The sequence below is a fragment of the Osmerus mordax genome, chromosome 12 (assembly GCF_038355195.1).
Source record: "Osmerus mordax isolate fOsmMor3 chromosome 12, fOsmMor3.pri, whole genome shotgun sequence".
Lineage (NCBI taxonomy): Eukaryota > Metazoa > Chordata > Actinopteri > Osmeriformes > Osmeridae > Osmerus > Osmerus mordax.
This window is the reverse complement of record NC_090061.1, coordinates 7,711,272-7,728,300: the sequence shown is the minus strand read 5'-3', so window position 1 is coordinate 7,728,300 and position 17,029 is coordinate 7,711,272. Positions and strand designations below refer to the sequence as shown.

General features: G+C 43.8%; 3 protein-coding genes across 5 annotated transcripts in view; all 3 read right to left on the bottom strand.

Moving 5' to 3' along the window:
* Positions 1-17,029, bottom strand: part of LOC136954609 (protocadherin gamma-A11-like) — a 69,087-nt gene that overhangs the window by 27,765 nt on the left and 24,293 nt on the right. The gene's annotated exons all lie outside the window — the stretch shown is intronic.
* On the bottom strand, positions 171-13,600 carry LOC136954412 (protocadherin beta-15-like). Its single transcript, XM_067248043.1, has 4 exons — positions 11,180-13,600; positions 2,292-2,427; positions 994-1,985; positions 171-191 (listed from the first exon to the last, which is right to left on the bottom strand). The coding sequence occupies exons 1-4, from the start codon at positions 13,598-13,600 to the stop codon at positions 171-173; spliced, it is 3,570 nt and encodes a 1,189-aa protein (XP_067104144.1).
* On the bottom strand, positions 14,206-16,738 carry LOC136954411 (protocadherin gamma-A7-like). Its single transcript, XM_067248042.1, has 3 exons — positions 16,410-16,738; positions 14,354-15,122; positions 14,206-14,211 (listed from the first exon to the last, which is right to left on the bottom strand). The coding sequence occupies exons 1-3, from the start codon at positions 16,736-16,738 to the stop codon at positions 14,206-14,208; spliced, it is 1,104 nt and encodes a 367-aa protein (XP_067104143.1).

The window sequence follows — 17,029 nt, the reverse complement described above, 5'->3', positions numbered from 1 at the left end:
CATATTTACTTTGTCATTTTCCAAAAGTATTTGCTAGAATGAAGGCTGTAACTGCCATTTGATATTCCATCATCGTGTATGCATCTCTCTTTCCTCCAGCTCTGAGCATCGTAGGGTTACGGTGTTGTGACTGGGGGGAGGGAGTAGATCTCTTTGTACAGTTCTACATCCTATTGGTGCACAGCTCCCATCTGTAACACCCAATAAGGGGTAGAGAAAAGGGTGCTCTTAAAGCCACAGCTACCTGTAAATTATCATCAACTGGCACAGAGAGACTAGATCGAGAAACACACCGTTTCAATGCAATTATACACTTCTAAATGGAAGGATATTGTTTAAAAATTTAATTATCCCAACTACAATATGATTGCTCAAAGTATTGATGTATGTAGCAGTTGGGATGGAGCTCCATCCAGGGTCTGTAAATGCTAGGCTGAAGGAACAGTCATGTATTATCCTCTCTGTGTGTCTAACACAAAGTCGCTGTCCACATTGATGGTTCTGAAAAGATAAACCCCCCAAAGCTGTCTACTTTGCAACTGGAATTAGCAGATCAAATACTAACTACAAAACACATCAGAAAATCAATAACAAATAAAATATCCCTGACCACACCAGTCTAGAGTCGCAGCACACGTATGGTGCTGAATTTTGTTTTAGAAGTGCGGGCTGGAAAGAGAACAACTTAAACAAATGAAAAACCACCTAAAACAACAAAAAGCAATGTATAAAATGTTGATGGAATGATGGAAACTGAGCCGAATGTCAAAACATTGTCCCATTGTAACGTCACAGTTACAGACGACAGTTTCCATCACACAGATACGAGTACGAATATTTTTTTAAAGACGGAGTGTTCAATTACATTAACTTAATCATGTGTCGGTATCATCATCAGTACCATGTCATTATGAAACCTTCAGTAAATGCAATGAAAATTAAACGAAGTAAAGCCAAAATGGTCAGCATCACAATACATATTTTTTTCCTCACCTGCTGGCTCTCAAAGGTCCAGGCGCTGTCGGGTAAAGACGCGTCTAGAACGTTGATCATCTCCTTAAAGTCAGTGGTGCTGCTGGGCTTAACAAACGTGAAATCACTGAACTCTGACATGGGAGAGAGGCAGGACCTGAACGACTGACTCTGAGACAACATGTCCCCTCCCAGGACCTCGACGTACTTAATAGGCCCGTCACTGTTGAGCTGGATCTGCAGGTTTCTGTTGGGGTTCGTGTAGCCGTCATAGTCGGCCCGTCTCATGCAGCAACTACCGCTGCTGTTTTTAACGCACCTCACAGTTAAGATAACAAAAGTCAGCACCGAAAGAACGGACACCGAGGCCAGAGAGAGGATCAGATAGAGGGTGATTCTACCGTTTTTCTTACTGGGCTCAGGCGCTTTCTGTCGGAGGTCTAAGATGGGCTCGTGTAGCCCGTCCTCTATCAGTATTGCCACCGTGACCGTGGTTGACTGGACCGGCTCCCCGTCGTCTTTTATCTCTATTAGCAGCCTCTGAGAGGAGTCATCCTGCTCAGACACAGCGCGTTTAGTCCTCACCTCTCCCGTGTAAATATTGACACTGAACAGAGACGCATCTGTGGCCTCCGCCAGTTTATAGGAGATCCAGGCGTTGTGGCCCGAGTCTGCGTCCACGGCCGTCACCTTGGTAACCAGGTGGCCTGCTTTAGCGGAGCGGGGAATCTTCTGATGAGAGAGCGAGCCCAGTGCAGTGGAGGGGTAAATAACAGCGGGGGCATTGTCATTCTGGTCCAGGATAAAAACATGGACAGTGGCGTTGCTGCTCAAAGATGGGGAGCCGTGGTCCTTTGCCTGCACCTGAATCTGAAACACCTTGAGTTTCTCATAGTCGAACGAGTGCATACTGTAGATGCTGCCGTTATCAGAGTTCATGTATACATAGGAGGACACAGACACGTCCTGCACCTTTGAGTCCAGGATGGAGTAAGAGATCTTGGCATTGTCTCCTAAATCCAGGTCAGTTGCGGATATCGAGTAGAGTATGGAGCCTGGTAATCCATTCTCTTTCAAATACACATTATAAGAGGGATGGCTAAATTTAGGGGGATTATTGTTTACATCAGTGATACTAACAGGTATTGTTTTTTTCGTGGTGAGGGGAGGAGAGCCAGAGTCAGTGGCTGTTATTTCAATATTATACTCAGAGAAACTCTCTCGGTCCAGAGCTTCACTTGTGACCAGTGCGTAATTATTAGAAAATGACGATTTCAGAGTGAAAGGGTAACCCTTGGGGAGTTGTAACGTCACTTTACCGTTATCCCCAGAGTCAAGGTCCCGCACGCTTAATAAAGCAACCACCGTGCCACTTGGTGCATCCTCGCGCACAGGGCTTGGTTGAGAGGTAAGGACAATTTCTGGGGCATTATCATTAACGTCTATCACATCTACCTGCACGCGACAATGTCCTTCCATTTCAGGCGTTCCTTTATCTTTCGCACGAATATCAATACGATATGAGGCATCCTTCTCGTAATCGAGTTCACCGTTCAAAAACATTTCACCAGTCAACGCATCAATTTCAAACACTGATAGCACAGAATCAGGTGTGCGCTTTCCAAAAGAATACAGTATGTCTCCATTTGGACCTTCGTCTGCGTCTGTTGCTTTCAGTTTCAAAACAGATGTACTTTTAGAGCTATTTTCTCGAATCTTAACTTTATACACTGTCTTTTCAAATTCAGGCATGTTATCATTATTGTCCAGAACGGTTATAGTAATTTGTGAAGTCCCGGATTTGACGGGGTTTCCTCCGTCTAGCGCTGTCAATAAGAGCTTATGGGTAGCTTTTTTCTCTCTGTCCAGAGGCTTCTCTAAAACCAACTCAGGAACCCTCCTCCCATCCTCAATTTCTTTTACTTTTAAACTGAAACATTCGTCTTTGCTGAGAGTGTACGATTTTAGTGCACTACTGCCAACATCAGCGTCTTCTGCGCTTTCCAAATGGAAACGCACACCGACAACGGTTGATTCTGCTATTTCTAACGTAATGTCATTGCTGGTGAAAGTAGGTGAATTGTCATTTATGTCTCGTACTTCCACCTCAATACGATGTAACTGTAAGGGGTTCTCAATGACAACCTGCAGCGGTAATATGCAGCTCGCGCTTTGTCCACATATAGTCTCTCTGTCTATCCTCTCATTGACGACCAGCTCGCCCTTCCCTGCATCCACTCTGAAATATTGCTTCCCAGCCTCGGAGGCGACGCGCAATTTACGGTTAAAAATCTCAGACAGTCCCAAGCCCAGATCTTTGGCTAGATTTCCTACAACAGAGCCCTGTTTCAGTTCCTCAGAGATGGTATAGCGTGTCTGTCCGTCAATTGTACTCCACAAGAGAAAGAAAATTTGCCACCAAAGCAGCACCTGGCATTCCGGCAGCCTGTTCCACATCCTTACACGACGAGAAAACCAAAACCGTTACAATTCATGCATGAAAAATATGTCCCTTCGCGATAACAAATATCCAATATTAGCACCTTTCATTTTTTTATGATGGAGTGATGGAGACGCTTTGTGTCTATATGCACATCTATCGTCCTCCTCTAACTGTGCATTGTAGGGTTACGGTGCTGTGGCTCAGGGGAGGGAGTAGATCTCTTTGTACAGTTTTGCATACTATTGGTGCACAGTGGCAATTGTATTCCACCAATAAGAGCTTGGAAAACGCTTAAAGACACAGCCACACGATAGCGGGCTCCTCTATAGTTTAGTGCCTTATTAGGCTATAGTTCAAATGTATCAACTTAAATATTATGTTTCATAATGACTATTATTGCAGCTGACATTGTCATTTCCTTAACCTGCCAAGCATCATTGAAGTCACCATAACAACAATTACAATTATCTTCATCTACATGAAAGTCATGTCTAACCAAGTCATATCAACTTTTTATCATCAACAACACGAACAAAATGTCTCATTAAATTAGGAGTTTCACCACGACAAAAGATAGTTTGTTTTAGAGATCCATATTCAATAAAGACATGTACTGTACAGTGTTACTGGTCTGTGGTACAGGTGTGACGGAGAGAGGCTCTTCGTTGCCGTCCAGTGGTAAGACACAGCAAGTGCAGTGTACATACGTCACCAAAGCGCCCCACGTGGATCATAGTAATGCTTTAAGCACGAGTCGGCGTAAAAACACCCGTATGGAGGTCTGTAGAGCAAGTCTAAAGAGAGGGAAGTGCATTCTCTATGTACTCCGCCTCCTCCTCTCCCTCTCTCCCTCTCTCCGTCTCTCCGTCTCTCTCTCTCTCTCTCTCTCTCTCTCTCTCTCTCTCTCTCTCTCTCTCTCTCTCTCTCTCTCTCTCTCTCTCTCATGCATTGCCTCTACTTCTCTCTCATCCGCACAGTTGCAAACACACAAAGTCGGGAGGTGAGAGAGACGTGCACACACAAATGATTCCATCACGCGATTCGATTACAACCTGACAGTTGAACAGCCCTGCGCTGCTGTGAAATCCTGTGACGTACGGGTACGAGCCACCAATCAAAGTCAATCTATAGCGGTGCATGATTATGTCAGAATACTATATCTGCCTAGCAACAAAGCCACACCAGAGTCAGATTTTCTGAAACATCGAAGCATTGATTCTAAAAAGAACCAAACCACTGTACAATTATATGATTATAAGAGCAGTGATTGTAGATAATATAGATCATATCAAATTAGTGGAACTGAGCGATTCAAAGGGCAGAGAGAGAGAGAGAGAGAGAGAGAGAGAGAGAGAGAGAGAGAGAGAGAGAGAGAGAGAGAGAGAGAGAGAGAGAGAGAGAAGGGAGGGAGGGAGGGAGGGAGGGAGAGGAGCGCGCCGCCATAGTGCTCTGGATTCAGATTTCAGCACCACACGGGTGAACAGCGCCACACAGGCGGCTAGCTCATGCTGCTGCATGTTTGAAAACAAAAAGAGCAGCCGCGTGGCCCCAACAAAACAACGCACCATCTCACTCCTTCACTCGCTCTAAATGCATATCAAGACATATGTAGACCTGACTTGACATCAAGTACATACAAATAACCTTTTTTTTTTTTTTGTGCATTTCTGAATTTGTGTTCCAAAATGTTTCATAATACATGAGGAACGTTTTGTTGTTCAGTAGTCCTAACTGAAGGAACACATCATCATGCCCTGTGCAAACACACTATGTACAGAAAACTCAGAGGGATGCACAATTAAATGGCAATGTGGTCATCTACAGTATCTTCGTAGGCCTACATGACACCGAGACTCACACACATTGAGGTCACATGCAGTTGTGTTTTTGGTTTCAGCCCCCTTGTATAGATGCAGGGTTTCACTACATATACGCATGTGGTCTATGTGTTCTCATGTTGTCTTGTCAGTCAGTAAGTATCCCTGGACATACTGTATACAGAAGGACCATGTCGCTCGCTCATGCTAGTTATCCATGTGTCTCTTAACCTGTCTGGTTGTCATGTAAATCAGTCAGCCACAGCCAGTCAGTCAATCAGTCAGTCAGTCAGTCAACCCGTGTATAAGTCAGCCAGACTGTCAGCTGGCCAGACAACCATTCAGTCAGTCACAACTCTTATAATAATGAATATGTGTCCTGTACATGTTCCTGACAGTGTAGTCATGATTCAAGAGAGTATCTCTTACCTTGATTGGAGGAAGGAGAACAGGAGTGGCAGCAGCAGAGGAGGGAGGACATGGAGGAGAAGAAAGAGAGAAGAAGACATGTTGGTTAGTGTGGTGGTCCACATGCCAGGTCTGACTCTGGACACACTCAGACCTGATACTTACCGTCCAAGCCACCATGATTATACGCTTACAGTTTCAACATTAGCTGGCGGTCATGTTTATTAACTGACGTGAAAGTAAATGTAACTTTAGGACGCTGTGCTGTGTTTGTTTGTGTGAGTGTCTTGTGTGCATGTACAGTACCAGTCAAAAGTTTATGGGAAAATGTGTCCAAACTTTTGACTGGTACTGTATGTGTTGTGGTACTTCAGAGTAAAGTATGAAAGCAAAAAAAGCTATAATTTGTTGAATCAATGAAATGTACAAAGGGTCTTTGTGTAGCGTGTGAATGTTTCAGAGAGTGAATGATAAAGAGAATGACCAGGATATAGAGGAAACACAGGGTATAAGAGAAGTATGGTGAATTTTAAAAAGTGTGAAAGAGAAATACAATCCCACCACTGACTTAGAGAAACATTTGCAATAAAAAGCCTGAGCTGCAAAACCGAGCCTTGCAGAACCCAGATCTGCAGAATCCAGACCTGCAGAACCCAGACCATCAGAAACAGAACACAGAACACTAGAATTCGGCAGAACACTCCCCTGCAGCCTGCAAACCCCATAAAGCAACAGCAGGGGGACTCGAGGCGATGCCCATGGATAGGATATGCTTTATTAATGAGCTCTGTGTGGGACTGTGGATTCAGCAAGGCAGAACAAAGCAAAAGCTGCAGAGCAGACCAGAATAATAGATGAGGACCTGCAAGACACAGTGTATGTGTTTGTGTGTTTGGTAATTATATGGATACATTATGATGATATTGCTTTAAATACACAGTAATAAAGCAAAATTTATGGAACAAAATTGAAGCTGCCAGTTTATTATTTTTAATACAACCTAGTCTATAACAAGATCGTCTTTTCAGCCATTTCCTAATCTGTGAAAACAAGCAGGAAGGGCAGTATCCATCTGACACAGAGAGGTAAAAATCCCCACCCCCACACCCCAACACTCTCCCTCTTCACCCACCTATCAGACCTGGAGGCTGAGAACAGTGCACCCAAACAGGGGTGTCTCCCTACCCTCCCAGTAGCCACAACCGCTTGTATCTGCTGCTGCCCCCCTGTGGCTCAACCAATAATGGTACAGTCCTGCCAGTGAGTCAGCTTGTTGCTGTGGCAACACATCCCACCTCTCTTCCAGGGAGCTGGCTGTGATGAAAAAAAGACCTCGATTGAAAACAGCAGAGGGGAAGAAAGAAAGGAATGAACGAGGGAAAGAAAAGGAGATGAGGTGTTGGTGCCGGAGGCGTACAAGAGATATACTCACGCAAACCTTATCATTTCATAATACATATTTTCTTGCCACTGACAATAACAGTAATGTAGCAATGAATGTCATTCAGAAAGGAGCAACACAATGTTATCTAACTGCAGAAACATACTGATGTCCTGTCTGATGTTCATCTAGAGATACAGTTTAGCTGTAACAAACACAGAGTGACGTACGCAGGTTTAATTATGGACCCAAATATGTAGCATGGCACACAAAAAAAGGACAAAATGTTCAGATCAGTCTCTCTCTCTCTCTCTCTCTCTCTCTCTCTCTCTCTCTCTCTCTCTCTCTCTCTCTCTCTCTCTCTCTCTCTCTCTCTCTCTCTCTCTCTCTTCTCATCTGCAGCAGAATGGTGCAGCTGGAGAGAGGGGAAGGGGGGGGGCAGACAAGGAACGAGATCAGGAAGAAAGAGACAAGGACAGGCTACATCTTTAGTGTGGGATGGTGGAGAAAGTACAACCACTGAAAGGCCTTTGACACACGTACACACATCCTCATTATCAAATCTCTTCTTTATAAAGTAATCACACCAATCACATTGACATTCATCATGGTGCTAACCCGAAAGTCACACTGAACACAACTGTAGTACCAAGTCTTTTTCCTCCAGTGTGTGGTGGGGTTCAGCCCCAGGCCTTGACTCAATGAGTCACTTGACCTCGTTTCAGATCACAAAAAAATGACCGTGATGGGACTAAGCAGTCAACTGCATCAGAGACAGCAAAGACAACACATCCAACATCCAACAAGGAAGTGTTTCTATTTGAATGTGTATTCCTGTTCTTGTTTCTACGTGTGGTATTTTGTGTATGTATGAGTACGTATGTGTATTTGTTTACATGTGAGCGTATAAGTGTGTGTGTTTGTACGTAACCAAAGTCTGGACTTGCCCCACTGTCACTCTGCCCTAAATAATCCCTGGTGTAATCCCTTTCAGGGGATCAGTATGTTCAGACTCACAGGGCTTTACTACTGGAACTAATATTGTATAGAACAGTGCCCATTTGAATGCTTCATTTCCTGTGTCTTGGTATGTGGGTGAGTTACAGTTGCCTGTCCTAGTTACTAAACCTAAATGGGAAGCATCATGTGACTCATCAAGGAAGTGAATGCCCAGAGCACAAGTATATTGGTATGCTAACCACAAACCACTTTCACTACAATGAAGTGCTTACAGTATGGGCACATATAGTACATGGGTTTTGAGTGCAGATACTGGGACACACTCACATAATCCGACAACATCCATAGGATCTAATCAAATATCTGATGTACTCAAGCAGATTTTTGAGGATTAGAACTTACTTTAACCACACTTACTTTATACGACGCAGGGGACCACATACTCTCAAACAAACATCTTAGACTCTATCCAGCTCACCACACACACACAGTGATGACACTACTAAGCAGTCTAACATGCTGTTCTGAAGACACACACTAATACACTGACAGCTGCTCTCCAGACGGCTGGGCCGACCAGGAAGGAAGTACAGTAGATAAACAATGGCCTAGGGGATGTGGGGGAGCAGCTTCAAATGATAGCACTGTGGAAAGACACATGTTTGGGAAACTACAGGTATGTTGCTTGATGCTAGATCCAAAATGGCAGCAAATAACAGCTAACAGCTTCCTAGCAGGAAAAGATAATAACAGGTTTTCATGTTCAGGTTTCCCAAAATAAACGACTGACTCACTTTATAAGAAGTAGAACATTGCATTGTACTTTGAACATTGTAGAATAGTGGGAAAGTTAAGTAAAATTGCTGGGAGCTGTTAGAAATGACCAAATCTAAACACACAAAAGTATCTACTGGACCAAACCAACCAAGGGCAGAAGGAGGGGTGCTTCGGATGTCTGGGGTCTCTGACCCCCGCAGAGACACTGCAGGGGCCAGGATTTACTACCTCCTGTAAAAGCTTTCCTCACTAACAAGCCTGAGAACGTTCCTTGATGATTAAACCACAGCCTTCACAGGTAAAGCGGACACAGATGTGGGACATTAATGATGATAGACTGCTTCCAGAGTTTACCAGATTGACACTGTAAAACCTAAGGTTGTGAGTGGTGTTAATGAGAGGTGTATACCAGTCTCTACACACCAAAAGCACAAAGACGATTGTAAAACAAGTAGGCCTATATGTTTGTAAGCTCTGCCACTCACAAAGCAAATATATTTACTCATAACTCACTGAAACTGACAAAGAATTCACTACTAAATGACTATCTTCAGTATGTCCACCGAGAGCCTAAGCTGGTGTGGACGAAATTGGGATTTCCTGTGTGCTTACATTAATCACTAATCAATAGAACTAGTCATTGGATACTAGTTAGTACGTTTATCATGTAAGCTTGCTATTAATAACAGTATATTGTGTCTATGTGTCAGGTTAATAGATGTTCGGGGTCAGGAGAAAATCCCAATTTCTTCCACACTGGCCAAACAGTCTCAACATCCTTGTGGAGTCTATCTAGATATAAGGACAGTTACTCTTTCCTCACTCACAATTTGACCTAACCCCCCACCCCTCCCCCCCATGGTACATATAAAGACCTGGGGGTCACATTACGGGGGGATAAGCATGGTAATGCCTCTCTTTAATGGGCAGCCAGTTGTAAAGATAGAGGGGGAAGAGTATCAAGGAAAAACTGGGGAATCAGCAGTCTCTTTTGTTGGACCACACAGCCATATGGCAGTATTTTTCCACATTATTTTCATCCTTTTCTTCCTCTATCAGACGGGTTGTTTCTCTTTCCCTCTTTCTCTCTGTGTCAATCCCACTGTCCTGATTCACTGCAATACATCCATTCTACACATATACATACGTTAATGATACATAATACATACATTACTGACTGTATTACATTACATGTATACATTAAAATCCCCATGATGTTTCATATATTGTCATTTAGACTTGTCTCATCTCTCTGTCTGTCATCCAGGTCTCACACATCACATTCTGCTCCCCACGTGCACTGATGTTGTTTACATAACCCTCCTCTCCATGCCGGAACGCTCCTCTGACAACAAAGAGAGGCTGTGGTTCAAAATGGCTGCCATGCATCACTAACACAGCCGGGGAGCAGCACATGGATGGTGTGGAGAGAAGGCCAGCTACCACAAGTCTTCCTCCTCCCTCCCCCCCCCCCCCCCTCCCTCTCTCTCTCTCTCTCTCTCTCTCTCTCTCTCTCTCTCTCTCTCTCTCTCTAATTCTCAGACTCCCTGCAAGCAGCAGTACCTTCCTCTCATCGCACGTTATCCATTCTTCCCATCCCCCTTTCTGCTAGTCAAGCCCATCTCTCCTTCCTCCTTTTTTATTATTCCCCATCTTTCTCTCTCCTATAGCATCTCTGACCATCCTTTACTCCATCTTTCTCTGTAAGCGTACAGCTCAGCGCCGGGAATATCACAGCAGCGTGTGAGGGAGGGAACTAGGTCAGTGAGAAATAGTGCACTGTGTGTGTAGGAGAGATGGAGCAAGGGATGAGGGTGAAAAAAGACTGCAGTGATGCTTTTCTACTGCAGCAGTCCAGCCCTGTTTCTCCTACATGTTCCAGACCTGTTATCAACACAGTCGTTTCTATGTGCAATTATCCTTCTCATATGGCATTCTCTACCTCTCTGTTGCATCTATTTCTATAGATGCATAGCATTGCTTACATGATATGTACCTTAAACTATGCATAAAAGGACAGGTTAAAGATAATGATATCACAGTCAACTCATATCAGTACTATTGCCAGTATTCAACAGAAGAATTGGGAAAAACATAAATCTTACTGTTCTACACATCTTACATGCAATGAATGAACATCTCTGATATAGGCTAAGCTGCAGTAAAATACATATGTAACTGCCTAATTAAATTATATAGTTGATTAAACCATGGACCAAAGTCGTGAAAGGCAAGAAACAAACGAATGCAAGAGCATATTATGGTTGTTATGGGTTTATGATATTAAATTAAGTGTATTCTAACTTAAGCACTAGCACTAGATTACAATAAGCTAAAAGTTAGCCCACCTGATTCGATAGTTACAATATGGTTGGTCAAATCATAGTTATTGTGAAAGAGCAAATGCCGACCGTGGCTCACCTCTGACATCACATCCTCCGTGCCCTTGCTTGGCCTTGGCATCGTCATGGTGCCATTTATGTCAACGCTCAACGTGCTCTGGCTGAAAGGCCTGACGTATTTAATGTCACTCTTTGTCGAATCAGTCGTCCCACACACTTCGTAATTAAACACATGCTTCAATGTACCTGTCCCTCCTACGTCAGCGTAAAGGGGCGGGTAGTACGGAATGACCGGAAGATTCCCGTTGGATTTATAGAACATGCGCTCACGTCTCCACCTGTAGCATTTCACTGACAGGATGGCTATGATAGACATGATAAACAGAAATGAAACAACAGCCAAAGCCAAGACCAAGTAAAATGTCAGGTTGTCGTTGTACTCCTTGTCGTGCGTAAAGTCAGTGAACTCTGAGAGCACTTCAGGGAAGTTGTCCGCCACCGCCACGTTAACATTGACTGTAGCTGAACGAGAGGGCTGCCCGTTGTCCTCCACTACAACAGTAAGCCTTTGTTTCACTGCATCTTTATCAGTCACTTGGCGAACTGTTCTTATTTCCCCATTCTGTAAGCCCACTTCAAACAGCGCCCTGTCTGTGGCTTTCTGCAGTTTATAGGAGAGCCAGGCATTCTGTCCAGAGTCCACATCAACAGCCACCACTTTAGTGACCAGATAGCCCACATCTGCTGAACGAGGCACCATTTCAGCCACCAGAGAGCCGCCAGTCTGGACTGGGTACAGAACCTGAGGTGCGTTGTCGTTCTGATCTTGGATCATTATTTTCACAGTCACATTGCTACTGAGTGGAGGGGAGCCTCCATCCTGCGCTTTGACGCGAATTTGGAACTCCTTTATTTGCTCATAATCAAAAGAACGCACAGCTAGAATCTCTCCGCTCTCTGCATTCACTGAAATATAAGATGAGGCTGAAACTCCATTCACTTGATTATCCTCGAGAAAATAAGAAATGCGCGCATTGTTGTTGGTGTCTTTGTCGCTGGCTTTAACAGACAAGATCGAAGTGCCAGGAGAGTTATTTTCACGAATGTAGGCTGCATAAGATTGCTTTGGATACAGTGGGGCGTTATCATTGACATCTGATATTCTCAGTGTCAGTGTCTTGTTCGTGGAAAAAGAGGGAGACCCCTCATCTGTGGCCGTGATTGTTATGTTATACTCAGGAACTGTTTCGCGGTCTAAAACTTCATCAGACACTAAGCTATAGAAATTTGAAGATGAAGACTTTATCCGAAAGGGTAAATCTCGACTGATAGAACATTTAACTTGTCCGTTTTTCCCGGAATCTAAATCTTTGATGTTAAACATCACTATAACAGTCTCTGATGGCGAGTCTTCGGGGATGGGATTAGAGAAGGAAATTATGCTAATAAGGGGGACGTTGTCGTTGACGTCAGTCATTTCAATGAGCACCTTACTGGTGTCTGTCAAACCCCATTTGTCTTTCGCCTCGACATTTAGTTCATACTGTTTCCATTTCTCAAAGTCAAGTTCACCATTAACGGTAATTTCCCCTGAAAATGCGTCAATGTTAAACAAATCGGATGCGCTATCAGTACTTTGAGAAAACGAATAGGTTACTTCACCATTTAATCCTTGATCTGCGTCAATTGCACTTACGCCTATGACTATGGTTCCCTTAGACGTATTTTCAGGTAAAGTTACACTGTAAACAGACTGACTAAAAGCAGGCGCGTTGTCGTTTGCATCTAAGACAATAACCTTAATTTTCACCGATCCAGATTTATGAGGGCTACCGCCGTCATATGCAGTTAATGTTAGCATGTGCTCCTCAACCTTTTCTCTGTCAAGGGCTGTTTGAAGCACCATTTCAACATATTTTGTACCATCAGGACGAGATAGTGTATTTAATTTAAAATGATCACTCGGCTTCAGGGTGTATGTTTGGAGTGTATTCAACGCAACATCAGGATCTTTAGCACTGTCTAATGAGAATCTAGCACCGGGGGCTGCAGATTCACTGATCTCAAACTGTATTTCCTTCTTCGCAAATAAAGGAGGATTATCATTAATATCCAATATTTCCACGTCAATTCGATGCAACTCCATCGGGTTTTCTAGTATGATTTGGAAATGCAGAGAACAGGGAGAGGATTGGCCGCAGAGCTCCTCTCTGTCTATCCTTTCTTTTACTACCAACGTCCCTTTCTCTGTATTCAGACCGATGTACTCACTGCTGTCCTCGGTAAATATCCGAGCTCGGCCAGATTTCAGCCTCTTAACATCCAGACCTACGTCCTGCACAATATTCCCCACGAGCGAACCCTTCGACATTTCCTCGGGAATGGAATAACGAATCTGTCCAAAAGCTATCTTAGTAACAAAGAAGAGAAACAGCAGCTGTCCCGGCCATCTCCAGATCTGGGAGGCGATGCTCCTTGAGCCAGGACAACGAAAAAACATTTCTCTCTGTCAATGGTGTCACCGAAAACACGAATATCTCCACAATGGATTACAAATTATTCTAGTAGAATCCCCAACCAAAGAATTGCGCTATGGTTTGGTAGGCTAGCTCAAGAAGGTATGGAGGAAGAAAAGCGCTGCGCTTTTGTGAAGAGGGGAGGAGGGGAAGGGCATTGAGATGAACTATTATCCTCGCACTAACCAACAGCGGCACTTACAGTCCTAAATAAATACTGCAGAAATGTAGTAGTTTTGAAGATCGCGAAACAAGAATCAAAAGAAAATATTTAAATAATCATTAACTGTAAGGAATTGACCTGTGTCAAATATCAAAGGGAATGGAGAGCTGGAAATCTTTATGACAACAAAAAGTTCACAGTATAAACACTGTCCGTCTCAAGTGTAGGAAACGAATTTTCTCACTTGGGTACCCCCATCATCTTTAGTCAGCTTGTCTCTTTGCGTGTGAGGGAGAGTCTGTGTACCAATGTGTACCAGACTAATGATACTCTGACTGGAAGCCAAGGTCTGACGTATTTAATGTCAATAGTCTGAGAGTCAAACGTCCCACATACGTCATAATTTAAGAAGTCTGAGAGTACCTGTCATTCCTACGTCAGCGTAAAGGGGCAGGTATTACGGAATGACTGGAAGATTGCCGTTTGATTTGAAATACATTCGGTGTGCGAAGACATGATTATATAGTTGTGAATGACTGAACCAATAGGCTAACATTGAAATACGTTTACTAACCTCCAGTGGAGAGTCTGGTTCGTCTAAGATGCTCTTTTCACTCTGTATCCGCTGCATCGTTCCTGTCAAGCTGGGGTCCATTATCAGGACGTTCTGACTACCCGGTCTGGCAAACTTACAGTCACTCTTTCTGGAGTCAGTCGTCCTGCACACCTCGTAATTGTACACGTGCTGTAATGTTCCCGTCCCCAAAGTGTCAGCGTAACGCGGCGGATAATAAGGAATCACCGGGAGATTGGAATGATAGAGGATACGAGACTGTCTCCATCTGTATACTTTCACTAATATAATAACCACTAAACATGTGATGAAAAGAAATGAAACTACAGCCAAAGCCAAGACCAAGTAAAAAGTCAGGTTGTCATTGTACTCCTTGTCGTGCGTAAAGTCAGTGAACTCCGAGAGCACTTCAGGGAAGCTGTCCGCCACCGCCACGTTAACATTGACTGTAGCTGAACGAGAGGGCTGCCCGTTGTCCTCCACTACAACAGTGAGCCTTTGTTTCACTGCATCTTTATCAGTCACTTGGCGAACAGTTCTTATTTCCCCATTCTGTAAGCCCACTTCAAACAGCGCCCTGTCTGTGGCTTTCTGCAGTTTATAGGAGAGCCAGGCATTCTGTCCAGAGTCCACATCAACAGCCACCACTTTAGTGACCAGATAGCCCACGTCTGCTGAACGAGGCACCATTTCAGCCACCAGAGAGCCGCCAGTCTGGACTGGGTACAGAACCTGAGGTGCGTTGTCGTTCTGGTCCTGGATCATTATTTTCACAGTCACATTGCTACTGAGTGGAGGGGAGCCTCCATCCTGCGCTTTTATGTGGAACTGGAAATCCTTGATCTGCTCGAAGTCAAAAGAGCGCACTGCATGGACAATTCCACTATCAGCACTAACGGACACATATGAGGAGACGGGAACTCCGTTAACCGAGGAGTCCTCCAGTATGTAAGAAACACGAGCATTCTGGTTCCAGTCAGCGTCCCTGGCTTTCACTGTGAATATAGAGAGGCCCGGTGTGTTGTTTTCTATAATGTAGGCCTCATATGAGCTCCTCTCAAAGACGGGTGCGTTGTCATTCACATCTGATATCTGTAAGGTGAGAGTGACGCTGCTGGAGAGCGAGGGCACTCCCTCATCAGAACACGTGACACTGATGTTATACTCAGACGCTCTCTCTCGGTCCAATTCGCTGTCTGTTACTAAACTAAAGAAACCATTTAATGCTGACTTCATTTCAAACGGAATATTATCGTTAATAGAGCAGTGGACTTTACCATTCTCCCCAGAGTCTTGGTCTTGAATGTTAATCATTGTTACTACCGTACCAAGTTTGGCATCCTCAGATATTACATTTGACTTGGACATTATATTGATGTTGGGCATGTTATCATTCATGTCAACTACATCGATAGTTAATTTACATGAATCTGTCAGTCCTCCATCATCACTTCCACGTAAATCGATTTGGAAATGGCGGGCCTTTTCATAATCAATTGTACCTATCACCTTGATTTCGCCGCTTTCATCGTTAACCTCAAACAATCCCCGTGCATTTTTTTGAGTATTGGTAATTGAATACGTGATTTTACCGTTTAAACCATGGTCGGCATCTGAAGCGCTAACTGTAGTCACAACTGTACCTTTCGGGGCATTTTCTGTTACTGTGGCTTTATACACAGGCTGAGTAAAAACAGGCGCATTGTCATTCACGTCTAATACGGTGATGAGTATCTGCATTGTTCCAGACATCTGCGGTTCGCCTCCATCTATGGCAGTCAGTACTAACGATACCTGCTCCTGTTTCTCTCGATCTAGGGGTTTCTTTAAAACCATTTCAACATTTTTGCTCCCACCCACTTGATTATTTAATTTAAGAGCAAAATGATCCGTAGGTTGAAGCAAATAGCTTTGAAGACCATTAATACCAACATCAAGATCTGTTGCCTTCTCTAATGCGAATTTTGCCCCACTTACTGCAGATTCACTAATTTTGAACTTGACTTCTTTTTTATCAAAAATTGGAGTGTTATCATTAATGTCTGTAATTTCAACTGTGATACTATAAAATTCCATTGGGTTTTCTAGAATAATCTGAAAATGTAGAGCACAAGGCGTCGTCTCACCGCACAAGGCTTCACGGTCTATTCTCTCTTTGATGAGAAGGACTCCCCGTTCTTTATTCAGCTCGATGTATTCTGTGCTGTCTCCAGTATAAATACGAGCGTTCCCTGATTTCAGTCTCTTTATATCTAAACCTAAATCCTGCACTATGTTACCAACTAAAGAGCCTTTCAACATTTCCTCGGGAATAGAATAACTGACCTGCGCGTGCACGGAGCCGAGAGAGAGGACCGAGATGAACAACAGCATCTTCCGTGTCATTGTACTATCCGATATTTTCTCGTGCGCCATGAAACCAAAACGTGTCATTATCCTTAAAACAACGTGTAATATCCAAGTAGCATACAGTGGCAAATATTAAAACAAACGACTTCAGGATGCCTAATTCAGCAACCAGATCGTTTCTGTCCAGCCTCAGTATCTAGTGTTCTCTGTAAACCGGACTGTACGCTCTGGTGCGTTTCTTTCTCCAATATGGGTGCTGGGGGAGGTACTGCTAGCGACCAGGCCGAACTGTGCAACACTGATCAACAGCGTCCCACTGAGTCCAAT